Below are 14,952 nucleotides of genomic sequence, written 5' to 3'. Positions count from 1 at the left end.
CACATTATATAAAAGTAATATACAAATATACAAGCCTTTTCAGCCTAGGCTAATAAAGTTAGACAAAGGTGCATATTCGCGCATATATTTTGAGTCAAAAAATCTATCGAGGTCCATACACCTATTATTTCCTTTGACCAATTCTTACAATTACCCCAGTGGGTTTCGATTCAATCATTTAACTGCCAATGCCCCCAAAATGTTTGTTCCTAACCCCTGCATCACTCATAATCCTTCATTTGGAGGCGTTGCCTCCAGCCACCTTCCACATCTATGGGGAATAAGTACCAATTCTGGTAAATTTTGGTTGCATATCTTATAACATCCCTACATCAGAATGTTATACAACCAACAAGACGTTAATTCAAACTAAAACAAAGATGCCAGAAAGATTTTTAGGAAAGTTTTTTAATTTAAAAATCTTTCTTCTTACTTTGATGGTGGGACAACTTTAACATCATAGAAGCTTCATATATATTACGATTGAGTACTGACTGGTATAATTGGTTTGAAATAACTGCTGAATTGAAAATGGCAAAACGAGATTTGACATATAATACACCGAGGGAGAGATATAATGACGACTATGAAGTTGAAGATCCGTTTACTCTGCCTATAGATGAGGAGAGTTCATTTGAACTGAACGAACAATGGTCCTCAAGTCAGCTGGAAGATTATGAAAGGATTAACAGCCATCTGGGCAATCCAGTTTATGACGTCAGTTTCAAAAAGTATAATGGATACTACTCGAAAAATCCTACTAAGACATATTCAAATGAATATTCGCCAGACAAAAGTAATGGTATTCGCAACTCACCAGGAATCATCAATATTCAACCTTCTCAGAACATTCAGGTGCCACTGGAGTACGACAGATACCCAACTATGACTGGATCAAAGATGATTTCAACTACTTCGCTCACATCGAACGTATTCAATTCTCAGAACATTCCAAACCCAGACGACGATTCGTCCACGTCAAATAGATCAAGTAAGCCGCTCTTAGTGTCAAAAGACTTTAGTCCCTTTGGTGGGTATCCGACAACATCATTTCCTTTGCATATAGATGAGAAAGAGCCAGATGATTATTTACACAACCCTGATCCTCTCAAGGATGCAGCTTATGATAAAAACAGGTTTTTCTACGACTTGAAAAATATGGATAGAAGGTCGATGGGTGGGTTACTAGGCGTCGTATTTTTAATTGTGGCTGCAGTTGTTGTATTCATTTTGTTACCCATATTGACGTATTCTGGTATCACTGAGCCATATACTCCAGAGAGTTACGAAATTTTGACTTCTTATCGCTATCCTTTATTGAGCGCTATTAGGACAGGCTTGGTTGATCCAGATACACCGGAAGATGCATTAACCAAAAAGACTTCCAAGGATGCCACATGGAAGTTGGTATTCTCTGACGAATTTAACGCAGCAGGTAGAACCTTCTACGAAGGTGATGATCAGTTTTTCCAAGCTGCAGACCTTTGGTACGGTGGTACTCAAGATTTGGAATACTATGATCCAGATGCTGTGACGACTGCCAATGGTACCTTGAACTTGAGAATGGATGCATACAAGAATCACGATTTGTTTTACAGATCTGGTATGGTTCAAAGTTGGAATAAAATGTGTTTCACTCAAGGTTTCCTTGAAATTTCTGCGAGGTTGCCTGGTTATGGTAATGCCACCGGATTATGGCCAGGTTTATGGACCATGGGTAATTTAGGCCGCCCAGGATACATGGCCAGTACCGAGGGGTTGTGGCCATATACATATGACTCGTGTGATGCCGGTATCACAGCAAACCAATCATCCGCTGATGGTATTTCGTACTTGCCAGGTCAAAGATTGAGCAAATGTACCTGTTCAGGAGAGGATCATCCTAGTCCAGGTAAAGGAAGAGGTGCTCCAGAATATGATGTTCTTGAGGGTGAAATGGATCTAGAACAATTGATTGGCGTTGCATCACAATCCATGCAAATTGCTCCCTTTGATATTTGGTATTACCCTGATTATAATTTTATTTCCATTTACAATAAATCAGTAACCACCATTAATACGTATACTGGTGGTCCATTGCAACAAGCTGTCTCTGGTACGACTGTATTAAACCGAACCTGGTATTCAGAAGGCGTGGGGCAAAAGTTCCAGACATACGCATACGAGTATCTAAACGACGATGATGACGGGTACTTGACATGGTATGTGGGTAATGACCCTACTGTGACCGTAGAAGCAGCTGCTTTGGGGCCCAATGGAAATATAGGCCGCAGATTAATGTCAAAAGAGCCAATGTCGATGGTGATGAATTTTGGTATTTCAAATAGTTGGGCTCAAATTGACTGGCTCTCTTTGATTTTCCCTCTTACTATGAGTATTGATCATGTCCGATTATACCAGCCCCAAGACGCTATCAACTTAACATGTGATCCCGAGGATTATCCAACGTCCAACTATATTCAAGCACATCCAGAAGCATATCAAAACAATAATTTAACATCATGGGCGGAGACTAAATATGATAATCCTAAAAACTCTTTAGTACATGGATGTTAATCCTTCGGAAGCTGAATACTTATATATTAGCATTACTGTTCCGTTGGTGCTTTCTGATTCTCCTAATGATTATGAGGAGAGTATAGTTCTCCATCTACACCATATACGCTTTGATCGAGGTAAGAAATGTTTTGAGCTTATTCAGCGCGACAAGAATATTGAATATTACACTAGATAGCTTCAAGAATATCACTCTAATCAGAGGCTTAAATATGTAAATCTGTCTAAAAGAGTTTACCAAGTAATACCCGCATGCAGATAACGTCAAAATAAACGCAAATTATAGTAGAGTTCCCACACACTTATTTTATATATCTGGTGAAGTTCTAGATTTCTTTTGAAAACTGGAAAAAAAATTTGATGTTAATGTTATGTTTAAGGATATTGTAGTTTTGATACCTGATCATGTCTACTTTATTTATAATTAAAAACGGTAAGTTTATATTTATAATGGGACAAAGAGAAATTTAGAAAGCCAAATGTCTATAGATTCTAGGGTAATAATAGCGAATGTTTGATTAATCGTTGCAGCAACAGACACCCCTGTCAAAATTGCAAAGCATGTAGAGTAATAAGTGTCAATGTAAATTCGAGGACAATTCGATAAAGAATATAATTAATCGCATATCAAGTACGAAATAAAGTCCTATGTCACAGTAGTATCAACCTTGTCGTCTTTAATTGTAAAATCATCTGAAGTAATTTTAGACTTTTTGCACATTTGTTCAAAAATGCTATCCTTGGTATTAAACAAATTCCAGGGTGTATCAAACTCCTTTACTTCTCCCTTATCTAGCACCAAAATTCTGTCATAATTGACTATAGTTTTTAATCTGTGCGCAATACATAGAATGGTACAATTCCCAAATTCTCTCAAAATAGTTTTTTGGATTTTATTGTCTGTTTCATAATCAACAGAACTGGTAGCTTCATCAAGAATGAGTATTCTAGTTCTTTTAACAAGTGCTCTTGCAAAAGCAATGAGTTGTCTTTCTCCCAAAGAAAAATTAGTTCCATCTTCCAGCACTTGCTTGAATAAATGAAACATGTTCAAGTCTTCAGATTTTAGATCCTCACTTTGGATTGAATCAATCTTAGACCCATCAATAAGACCGGCTCTTCTCAATGCATCCCATAACTCTGTATCAGTATATTCATCAAATGGATCCAAGTTAGTCCGGATAGTACCAGAGAACAATATTGGATCCTGGGGAATGATCGATAGTCTTGACCTAAGACTGTTTAGTCCTAGATTTGAGATATCGGTTCCATCAATCACAACAGATCCACTGCTTAATTCAACTAATCTGTATAATGCCATCATTATTGATGATTTGCCAGCACCGGTCCTGCCACATACCCCGATTTTTTCCATTGACTTAATATTAAGATTTAGATCTTTTAATACCAAAGGTAATCCAGGTCTATAAGCCATAGATGCATGACTAAATGTAATTTGACCTTTTTCTGGCCAAGAGGTTGGAGGTGAGTTCTCAGTGATCAAATATGGAGCTTCTTCTGGTAAATCAAATGCATAATGACAAATTCTTTCAACGGAATTCATTTCATTCTCGACTTGTGTGAGTGTTTTAAGAAGAAACGAAAGCTGGCCAACTATTTGTAGAATGTAAGACATCAACAAACCAACAGAAGAAGAGTCAATATCAAATACACGATTGACACACAACATGGCTACAAGCAAAACGAACACCGCACCTACCATATCCAAACTGATAGTGAGCCATCTCTGGTTTGCAATTGTCAAATAATATGCTTCATTCATTTTGTCAATAAGATAATTGTTCTTGTTCAAAAACCGATTTTTTGCTCTATATGCAAGTATTGTCATCATGCCACTTAAGGTTTCATTGAAATTATCATACACGAAAGAACGTTGAACAGCTTCTAATCTTTTAATCTCTCTTGCGGAAGCTTGATAGTAGTTCGCTATAGCAACGAAAATAAATAATAATGGAGGTACTGCAATAGCGAACCAAGGCAAATAACATATGCACAATATCAATACTCCAGTAATGTTCGCAACGAAATAGAATAAGACAGTTAGTTGTTCGACAATTTCATTATCCAACGCATCTGTGTCTTTCGTGAATCTGTTGAAAATTCGCCCCATTGGGGTGGTATCCATGAAGGACATCGGTACAAATAAAATTTTCTTCGCCGCCATCAAGTTTAGAGTCCGTGAAGCAATTGTAGTAACATAAGCTAGTATAAAAAACTCCATTGTAAGCAAAAAAAAAGCCAAAAAGGTAAACATCACATACAAACCCATATAGAAACTGTCCAGTCTATCTGGAAATTTTCTAGAGGTCCAGAACGAAAGCCAAGTATTGGTGAAAAGTTCAAAATACGTAGCCAATATTGTGAAAACAAGGAATAACAAAATAACCCAGAAGCTTGAAAACATACCAGATCCATATTTGACATAATTCTTGTAAACCTTGAATTCAATTCTATTCACTGCTCGTTCCTCTGCCAGAAATAGTTTTCCATCATCAAGTTTGTCTAAATTAAAATCACGTCTTTCAGTTTTTTCATCCTCCACATAGGAAGTTGTTGTAGTTCGCCTCGTTAAGTGGCCTTCAATATATTGTCTTTCTTCTTCAGCTGAACCTTTGGCAAATCTTAAATCATTTTCTTCCTCATCCCCTGATATGTCTTTAACAACTTCTTGGGTATTTAAAGACATAAGGTTTTTAAAGCCTATACTTGTATGAAGTAGTTCATGGAACTTGCCTATTTCGAATGATCCATCTCCATTCATGAAGATAACTTTATCAGCGGAACCAATCAAAGATAGTTGATGAGTAGCTAGGATTCTTGTTTTACTACTAAGAATTCCTAAAAGACAACTGTTCATAATATGCTTACCAACCCTTGCATCAACGGCAGATAAAACATCATCTAGTAAGATGATATCTTTGTTAGCATACACAGCTCTTGCCAAATTAAGCCTTGCCTTTTGACCTCCAGATAAAGTTATACCTCTTTCTCCAATTTCTGTCTTATCTCCTGCAGGCAATATGTCCATATCACTTTCTAGTGAACAAGCATAAACTACCTCTTTATAAAAGTTCTGCTTAAGATCAGAACCAAATAGGATATTCTCTTTAAAAGTCTCATTTTGAATCCAAGGATCACCACAAGATATGAGAGATCCACAAACATTAACTTCCCCAGATATACGCGTCATTAAACCCGATATAGCACTTAATAAGGATGATTTTCCCGACCCAATAACTCCTGTTATAACTACAAACTCTCCTTTCTCTATAGTTAAGTCGACATCTACTAATCCTTTAAAAGATGTTTCTTTTTCTTTGTCTTCCTCCTTTGAGTTTCTCTCTGTTTCTGAATTAGAAAACGAGGAACCTTTTGATTTAACAGATTTTTCGTTCTCACTCTTTGAATCTTCGTCATTAACATCAAATGTTTCCCAAATAAACGTTGCATTATTAACCTCTACGGCAATATTACTTTCTTGCATTCTTCCTAAAGTTTCACCACTTGCTTCTATCTGACGAGAATTCTGATCTGATTCTTCACTAGCTAAAAATTGTCCAACTCTTTGCAATCCTACATGAGCATCGGTAGATGTTGCCAAAGCCAAAGGCAACATAATCACTTGTTCAGATAAGATTCCAAATAAAGTAAGCGATGAAAATATTGATGCAGGATCATGCCTGCTACTATCAATTGCATACAAAACAAGGAATGCAACCATGGAACATATCAAGTTAACCGATATGGCAATCGAGACAATTAAATTTCTTAGAATTTGCATTTTCAATATCCACTTGGTTTCTTCATTCCTAATCCCAGAAATCTTTTTTAAGTAGGCCGATTCCCAAGAATAAAACTTGATAATTTTTAAGTTATACAATACCTCTCTAATCACTGAAATTCTCTCATCTGTAGATAAATTTGCTTTCTTTCTAAATTTGAATAAGAAGTACCCAACTCCCATAATTAATACCAACACCAAAATAATAACAGCAATTCCTGTCAATGCAGAAACGCCAATGTTAACTATCAATATCGCGATACAGACAATAATTGGGATAGGGATAATGAGCAAAAGTGGCTGGAGTCCTAACCCGAGATCTATTCTAGCTGTGTCTGTAGACATCATAGAAGTAATTTTAGCATGAGAAAACTTCAGTTTGGACTTTGGACTCAATAAGAATGATTTATCTAGGATAACTTTAATCAAGACTGCCTTTGTTTTAGCCCCGACAAGCATTGCATGATAAAAATAATGATTGCCCATGAAACCCGTGAAAACCACCATTCCCACCGTACCAAAAGCATATCCTAAACCTTTACCAATGCCCAACTCTACTCCGGCTGATTTATACTCTACGTATTTGATTAATTCTTTCGTTACTAGCGCTATACAAGATGAAGTACCATACATCAAGGTCAAAAATACAATTGCAGCAAAATATTCCCACTTGAATGTTTGGATGATAACAAACCATGGAAGAAATTGTGGAGGCGTGAAATCCTCCAAATCAACATCGTGTTGCAGTATATCAAATATCTCGACTCTTTCATTTCTTTGTTTTAATTTTTGAATAACATGCTTTCTCTTCGCTTTATTGATCCTCTTTTTGAATATTTCACTGAATCGTGCGCTCATCTGTTCAACTCTGATATCGTCAGTTAGGGTGAATAAGTCTTCCGGTTGTAATGTTCTTATGTATCCTGGGTTCATCACAGGAATCATCCACCAAAAGAATGCCTTGGATATAACTCCTGCTTTTTTCTCTCCATACGGGAGACGTTCATCTTCCTTTGGTAACGGTGGAACTGTCTTAGGCCAGAGAAATGATAATAATCTTTGTTGGCGTTCAAGTCCATTATTCTCTAGTGAACTATTATCCAAATCATCAGTCTTAGCCTCTGTATTGGCCATTTTGCAGTGTGCTAGAGATTGAAACTAAAATTTACAATAACGTTGGTCTTTTATATCAATTAATGCATGCGTAAATCTTTCACGAATTATGACAAAATAATTCCAAATATAAAATCTAAACGATCTTGGCACCAAAAACGTATAGTCCACCTACATACAAGGCCCATCTAAAAGCGATACGGACGTCGCAAATTTAAGCCCATACATTTTTTCAGAAAAGTTTAAAACATGTCATCCCCATTCGTATAAGGGTATCCACAGGTTTCTGCAACCCAAATGACAATAGTAGCTGCTTAGTATACCTGTCAATATGTTCCTAAAAAGTAGCCAAGTTAGGAGAAATACCCTGCATAGTGGTGTCAAATTCTTATAGCCGTACTCTTATCTACTGATTATATTGTAAATAAAAAGTAAAGAACCATAAATATCCGCTCATCCATCCATTGGAGTACAAATTAATCATTCTAGTAGGTGATATTATTACACAAGCAAATCTAGGATTTGAATTGAATTGAAAATTATGACAGAAGAGTAGATTGACAATGAAACATGGCAAAAAAGGACTTGACGTCTCATTCTCCTACTTGGATGAATAATAAAGTTTCTGAGATAGAATGCGCGCTTACTCATCTCGGTGAAGATGATTCGAAAGAGGTGGATGTCAACAAGCAAGAGATGCGTAGAGGTAGTTCTGCTTAAGCGTCGATAATAGACTAAGAGTATTAGTCCTTACATGATACCGAGGCGGACTTGTCATAGAATGAAGGCTCAATTGAGAAAGGTGATATCGTAACAGTTCAACACAAGTAATAAATGGTATAGGTTCACAAGATACTTGACTGCAAATAGAGTATGATAGATACCCATATATAGCCTGTTTCAAGGAGATATCGTCGGGTCCACCTTCATCACATTTGTACAATACTTCGGAGGATCCTACGCAATTTTCAGAAGATGTTTCCGCAACAGGATGATTCGAAAGTGTAAAGCAAGCCATTACCACCCAAAGTTTTCAATTCGCCTGGTAGATATATTGCACATCGAAGAAAAAGAAACGCACTCTTGGGAGATTCGCTTCGTTATGAATGTAGCTGAATGTTACGACCTACATACTTGAGCAATTCATTTATCTTTCTAGTTTACAAGGTGGTTATAGGAATTGAATTGGCCAGGTTAGTGACCGGGTTAATTATGTGTTGGTTTTGTGTCACTATCAGAATCTATAAAGATTCTGAAACAAATCATTGTAAGAACCATAAATAGTCATGCTAGTGATATTGATAGTCATAAGAGGATATGGGAATAATCTTAATGAGTTGAAACGAAACAAGAATATAAATTAGGAATGAATCTCCAAGAAGAAGATGAATTTTCTAATTAACGAACAGCAATTAAGCAGAATATACTTAATTAAGACTACCCTAAAAAGTCATCGATAGGTAGATCGATCACTTAACTATTTCTATAGTAACCAATATTGATATATAAGACCAGTATATCTATAATACTAATACATAAGTATTCTTCCCTACATATTTCAGGTATTCACACGACCTTTATCATAATTACAATATTATGGAACCATCACGTGATTTTATCCATCTTTCACTAGAAAGAAGCCCCCGTGCGACATAAAAGCAGCTGTTTGAACTGCAATGGTAAAAGGTCTGTTAAGAAAAAAAACTGTCGAGAATTAGTGCGTATGAATAGAATTTGACAAAAAGACATACAGATGGCAGTAAGTCCACATTAAACTATGATCAATGTGTTCTTCTATGAACAATTCATAATAACAGTATAATGCATCAATATTTTGACGAGTTCCATGTGTTTAATTATAGAAAATTTGCCAAGCAACAACATAGGTCCGAATACAGTTAGATTTCACAAGCTTACAATGATCCAATAATCAAGGTAGGCTATTCTGTCGGTTCATACACACCAGGTTCGTTCGTAAGAATGCAGCCAAAGGCCCAGGCAAGTGTTTCTGCAAATGATTTTGTAACTGCTCTATTGTTTGATCCAAAACTATCGCGAATTTTGAATTTTGCCGTGGATAGATGGTAAATACACATTATTGTCGAAGGGGCGAATTTATTACAAGAGGACCTGGTACTTAGCCTCAAAGACACGCTTCTCTGTGTGTCGATTCTTGCTTGCTGCAGTAATAAGTGTCATAATAGCACCTTACAAGTCTCTTCAGTCAATGACATGTAGATCAAATATCTCCTACTACATCCACTGTCTACTCAATATTGGTATATATTCTTGGATGACTTGATGGTGGGAGAGATTATAGCATACCATCGTGCTAAATAAAATGAATAGAAAGATTTTGATTTCATCAGTACACCATCAAAAAAAAGGTTTTTTAGGGAAGACACAGCCATGTCAAAGTCGCAGATTATGCATATTTTATTTATAACGTGCTGCATATACACCTTAACACCCATAATAAAACACAGCATATTGAATCTAAATCCTTACACCAGTGAAAAAAAAGCTTCTCTGGAATAAAACCACTTCTGTTCCCATTTATTTTGAATAAAAGAACTTTTTTGATCCCACTGTTAACTTAGGATTCTGAGAAAGTCGGACTATTTACGCTCTGGTTTTTCGTATTAGTAGACCTAAAGAAAATCATCATTCGCTTTATTAACTTCGTTGCCCGAAAAAATCATGGTCCACAGAGATTTGACGTATAATACTCCTAGTGAAGCCAACGAACGGGGTGCAAGCGTAGCAAACCCGTTTGTTTCGCCTAATGATGATGATGATATTTCATTTGAACTGAGTCGGGAATCATCTTCGAGTCAGTTGAACGACTTTGACCAAATGAATACTCATTTGAACGATCCTCAATACGGAGGGACTTTTGATAGTTATAACGGGTATTACTCACAAAACGGCACCACATCGAACTTGTTATCGAAAGAAGGATCACCTAGCATGGAGAATACGGGAAATGCAGCATTTCAATCGTCCCTGATGCCTCCAGAATACGACAGATATCCGTCTATGGCGGGCTCAAGAGTGGTGTCGTCGACATCACTTTCATCCAACATGATCACTAGCCCCAACAACATCCAGCAGAATCAACTGAGCACGCGTAGGTCGGATGACGATTCGTCAATTTCTAATAAGTCTGCCAACCCATTTTTGCTTGGAACCGACTTCAGTCCTTTCGGAGGATACCCTGCATCGTCATTTCCTTTACATATAGACGAAAAGGAACCGGACGACTATTTACACAACCCAAATCCCGTAGAGGATGCAGCATATGACAAGAACAGATTCATTCACGATTTAAAGCATATGGACAGAAGATCGTTGGGTGGGTTGCTAGGAGTTGTCTTTATGTTGTTAGGAGCTATTGTTGTGTTTATCTTGTTGCCCGTATTGACATATTCTGGTGTTACCGAGCCTTATACTCCTGAGAGCTACGAGATTTTGACATCGTACCATTATCCTCTTTTGAGTGCTATCAGAACCGATTTGGTTGATCCAGACACTCCTGAAACTGCCTTAACTAGAAAAACTGCCACCGGAGATACATGGAAGTTGGTGTTCTCTGAAGAATTTAATGCGGAAGGTAGAACGTTTTACGAAGGTGATGATCAATTTTTCCAAGCTGCAGATCTTTGGTACGGTGGTACCATGGATTTAGAATACTATGACCCAGATGCTGTGACGACTGCAAATGGTACCTTGAACTTGAGAATGGATGCATACAAGAATCATGATTTGTTTTACAGATCTGGTATGGTTCAAACTTGGAATAAAATGTGCTTTACCCAAGGGTTACTTGAATATTCTGCCAGATTGCCTGGTTATGGTAATGTATCTGGATTGTGGCCAGGTTTATGGTCTATTGGTAATTTAGCTCGTCCAGGATACATGTCAACAAGTGAAGGTGTCTGGCCATATACATATGACTCGTGCGATGCCGGTATTACTGCAAACCAATCATCTCCTGATGGTATTTCATATTTGCCAGGTCAAAGATTAAGCAAATGTACCTGTTCTGGGGAGGATCATCCTAGTCCAGGTAAAGGAAGAGGTGCTCCAGAATATGATGTTCTTGAAGGTGAAGTTAGTACTGATGTAGGTGTTGGTGTGGCGTCACAATCGATGCAAATTGCTCCATTTGATATCTGGTATTATCCTGACTATAATTTCGTATCAATTCATAATGATTCGGTCACAACTATGAACACTTATACGGGTGGTCCATTACAACAAGCAGTTTCTGGGACAACGACCTTGAACGTGTCGTGGTATTCCGAAGGTGACAATGAACATAATTTCCAGACCTATGGGTATGAATATTTGAATGATGATGACGATGGATATTTGACATGGTATGTTGGAATGGATCCTACTGTCACTGTTCATTCGAAAGCTTTGGGGCCCAACGGAAACATCGGGCATAGGTTAATGTCCAAGGAACCAATGTCATTGGTTATGAATTTTGGTATCTCCAATAACTGGGCTTATATCGACTGGAACGCTTTGCACTTCCCGCTTACCATGCGTATTGATCATGTCAGAATATACCAGCCAGAAGATGCTATCAATGTAAGTTGTGACCCCGATGATTATCCAACCTCTAACTACATTGAGACCCACCCAAAGGCTTACCAAGACAACAATCTCACATCATGGGCAGATACTGGATACGACTGGCCCAAAAATTCACTTGTTCATAAATGTAGCTGAACATCTGAAATCTGCATAAACTCATCTGGACTTTATTCCACTTGTTTTATCCACCCATTATTCCAATATCCTATCCTATCCTATACATCATTGCAAAAAAGTAATATCTCGGTCTTTATTCTACTGATAAATGTCTACACGCTGTGAAAAATCTCCAAATATGATGATTTTGCCAAGTAGTCTTGGCCTGTTGCGCCCCTGTTTCCTCCAACATTTTCTTGTACCAATATGCCAACAGAGGCCCATTGATTCAATGCAAAAGGTGCTTACTCCTGTGGACACAAAGACACGAAATTTTTCTTCTTTTATGCGTGGAAATTTCTTATGAAAAAGGATACGTGTGTGGCTCAATTAAAAATTGCATAGCCATTTAGTACCAGTTCTTAGAACACAAATGTCTTGGAAGTGATGAAATGATCCTTATATTAGGTATCTTGGAAGGATAATATAGCAAGTCCCATTAGTTTAAAGTAGTTGTGCTATTCAGGGTAGAGAGTATTGGATTTTGCAGCTTAAAGGAGATACATTCGCTAGATTAAACATAGATTAGACTTGGATCATGGCACAAAGGGATTTAACGTATAATACGCCAAATGACGCTAACCAGGGAAACCCAGAGGTGGAAAACCCGTTTGCTTCCCCAATAGACGATGAGAGCTCATTTGAGCTGAATCAACCGTCATCTTCGAGTCAACTGGCAGATTATAACCAGATGAACCGCCATTTAAATGACCCTAATTACGGAGGTGCCTTCAACACTTTCAATGGGTATTACTCACAAAATGGAACCACATCCAATTTGTTGTCCCACGAAGACTCCCAAGACGATACTACAGGGCTTCGGAACTCTTTGGGGATCCCTAACGGGGACTCGTCGCAGAACATCCAAGTACCGTCAGAATACGACAGATATCCATCTATGGCGGGCTCGAGAGTGGTATCTTCGACCTCACTTTCATCGAACATGTTCGGTAGTTCCAACAACCTCCAACAGAACCACCAGAGCACGCGTAAGTCGGATGACGATTCGTCAATTTCTAATAAGTCTACCAACCCGTTTTTACCGGGAACTGACTTCAGTCCTTTCGGAGGATACCCTGCATCGTCATTTCCTTTACATATAGACGAAAAGGAACCGGATGATTATTTACACAACCCAGATCCCATCGAGGACGCAGCGTACGATAAGAACAGATTCATTCACGATTTAAAGAATATGGATAGAAGATCGTTGGGTGGGTTAATAGGGGTAATTTTCTTGGTAGTGGGAGCTATTGTTGTGTTCATCTTGTTACCTGTGTTGACATATTCTGGTGTTACCGAGCCTTATACTCCTGAGAGCTACGAGATTTTGACATCGTACCATTATCCCCTTTTGAGTGCTATTAGGACAGATTTGGTTGATCCAGATACTCCCGCAGAAGCTTTAACTAAAAAGACTTCCAAGGGTGAAACGTGGAAGTTAGTTTTTTCCGATGAATTTAATGCAGAAGGTAGAACCTTCTACGAAGGTGACGATCAATTTTTCCAAGCTGCAGATCTTTGGTACGGTGGTACCATGGATTTAGAATACTATGATCCAGATGCTGTGACGACTGCCAATGGTACCTTGAACTTGAGAATGGATGCATACAAGAATCATGATGTGTTTTACAGATCTGGTATGGTCCAAAGTTGGAATAAAATGTGCTTTACCCAAGGGTACTTAGAATTTTCTGCCAGACTACCAGGGTACGGTAATGTGTCTGGATTGTGGCCAGGTTTATGGTCTATGGGTAATTTAGGTCGTCCTGGATACATGGCGACTACTGAAGGTGTATGGCCATACACGTACGACTCGTGTGATGCCGGTATTACTGCAAACCAATCATCTCCTGATGGAATTTCGTACTTGCCAGGTCAGAGATTAAATAAATGTACTTGTTCTGGGGAGGATCATCCTAGTCCAGGTAAAGGAAGAGGTTGTCCAGAATATGATGTTCTTGAAGGTGAAGTTAGTACTGATGTAGGTGTTGGTGTGGCGTCACAATCGATGCAAATTGCTCCATTTGATATCTGGTATTATCCTGATTATAATTTCGTATCAATTCATAATGATTCGGTCACAACTTTGAACACTTATACGGGTGGTCCATTGCAACAAGCAGTTTCTGGTACAACGACCTTGAACGTGTCGTGGTATTCTGAAGGTGACAATGAACATAATTTCCAGACCTATGGATATGAATATTTAAATGATGACGATGATGGATATTTGACATGGCATGTCGGTGAGGATCCAACATTGACCGTTCATGCTTATGCCTTAGGACCGAATGGAAATGTGGGGCGTAGATTGATGTCTAAAGAACCAATGTCATTGGTTATGAATTTTGGTATCTCCAATAACTGGGCTTATATCGACTGGAACGCTTTGCATTTCCCACTTACCATGCGTGTTGATCATGTCAGAGTTTACCAGCCAGAAGATGCCATCAATGTAAGTTGTGATCCGGATGATTATCCAACCTCCAACTACATTGAGACCCACCCAAAGGCATACCAAAATACCAATCTCACATCATGGGAAGATACTGGATACGACTGGCCCAAAAATTCTTTGCTTCATCAATGTTAGTAACATTTAGAATTGTATTATTTATAGTGATGTTATATCACTACTCTCATTTACTTAGCAACTGTACATCAAATATAAAATATTTAAATACTCAAATATTCAGGCGACTCTGACGTAATATTTA

The 14,952-nt window shown here is 38.0% G+C and overlaps 6 protein-coding genes across 6 annotated transcripts, besides 1 other annotated feature; 4 read left to right on the top strand and 2 right to left on the bottom strand. All coding sequences in view use genetic code 12, as the record gives it.

Moving 5' to 3' along the window:
• Positions 1-531: 531 nt before the first annotated feature.
• Positions 532-2,556, top strand: DEHA2B14102g (DEHA2B14102p; the record flags this gene model as incomplete). The annotated part of the gene is made up of 1 exon (XM_457558.1): positions 532-2,556. The coding sequence occupies one exon, from the start codon at positions 532-534 to the stop codon at positions 2,554-2,556; it is 2,025 nt and encodes a 674-aa protein (XP_457558.2).
• A 646-nt stretch (positions 2,557-3,202) lies between these two features.
• Positions 3,203-7,492, bottom strand: DEHA2B14080g (DEHA2B14080p; the record flags this gene model as incomplete). The annotated part of the gene is made up of 1 exon (XM_002770081.1): positions 3,203-7,492. The coding sequence occupies one exon, from the start codon at positions 7,490-7,492 to the stop codon at positions 3,203-3,205; it is 4,290 nt and encodes a 1,429-aa protein (XP_002770127.1).
• Positions 7,493-8,153: 661 nt separating this feature from the next.
• Positions 8,154-8,489, bottom strand: DEHA2B14058g (DEHA2B14058p; the record flags this gene model as incomplete). The annotated part of the gene is made up of 1 exon (XM_002770080.1): positions 8,154-8,489. One exon carries the CDS (start codon positions 8,487-8,489, stop codon positions 8,154-8,156), a length of 336 nt encoding a protein of 111 aa, XP_002770126.1.
• Positions 8,490-8,686: 197 nt separating this feature from the next.
• Positions 8,687-9,065: a long terminal repeat (solo LTR of Debaryomyces hansenii Tdh2 retrotransposon).
• A 386-nt stretch (positions 9,066-9,451) lies between these two features.
• On the top strand, positions 9,452-9,559 carry DEHA2B14014g (DEHA2B14014p; the record flags this gene model as incomplete). Its single annotated transcript, XM_002770079.1, has 1 exon — positions 9,452-9,559. One exon carries the CDS (start codon positions 9,452-9,454, stop codon positions 9,557-9,559), a length of 108 nt encoding a protein of 35 aa, XP_002770125.1.
• A 612-nt stretch (positions 9,560-10,171) lies between these two features.
• Positions 10,172-12,211, top strand: DEHA2B13992g (DEHA2B13992p; the record flags this gene model as incomplete). Its single annotated transcript, XM_457555.1, has 1 exon — positions 10,172-12,211. The coding sequence occupies one exon, from the start codon at positions 10,172-10,174 to the stop codon at positions 12,209-12,211; it is 2,040 nt and encodes a 679-aa protein (XP_457555.2).
• Positions 12,212-12,770: 559 nt separating this feature from the next.
• On the top strand, positions 12,771-14,828 carry DEHA2B13970g (DEHA2B13970p; the record flags this gene model as incomplete). The annotated part of the gene is made up of 1 exon (XM_002770078.1): positions 12,771-14,828. One exon carries the CDS (start codon positions 12,771-12,773, stop codon positions 14,826-14,828), a length of 2,058 nt encoding a protein of 685 aa, XP_002770124.1.
• Positions 14,829-14,952: the final 124 nt, after the last annotated feature.

The sequence above is a fragment of the Debaryomyces hansenii genome (assembly GCF_000006445.2).
Source record: "Debaryomyces hansenii CBS767 chromosome B complete sequence".
Lineage (NCBI taxonomy): Eukaryota > Fungi > Ascomycota > Pichiomycetes > Serinales > Debaryomycetaceae > Debaryomyces > Debaryomyces hansenii.
This window is presented reverse-complemented; position numbering and strand designations above follow the sequence as displayed.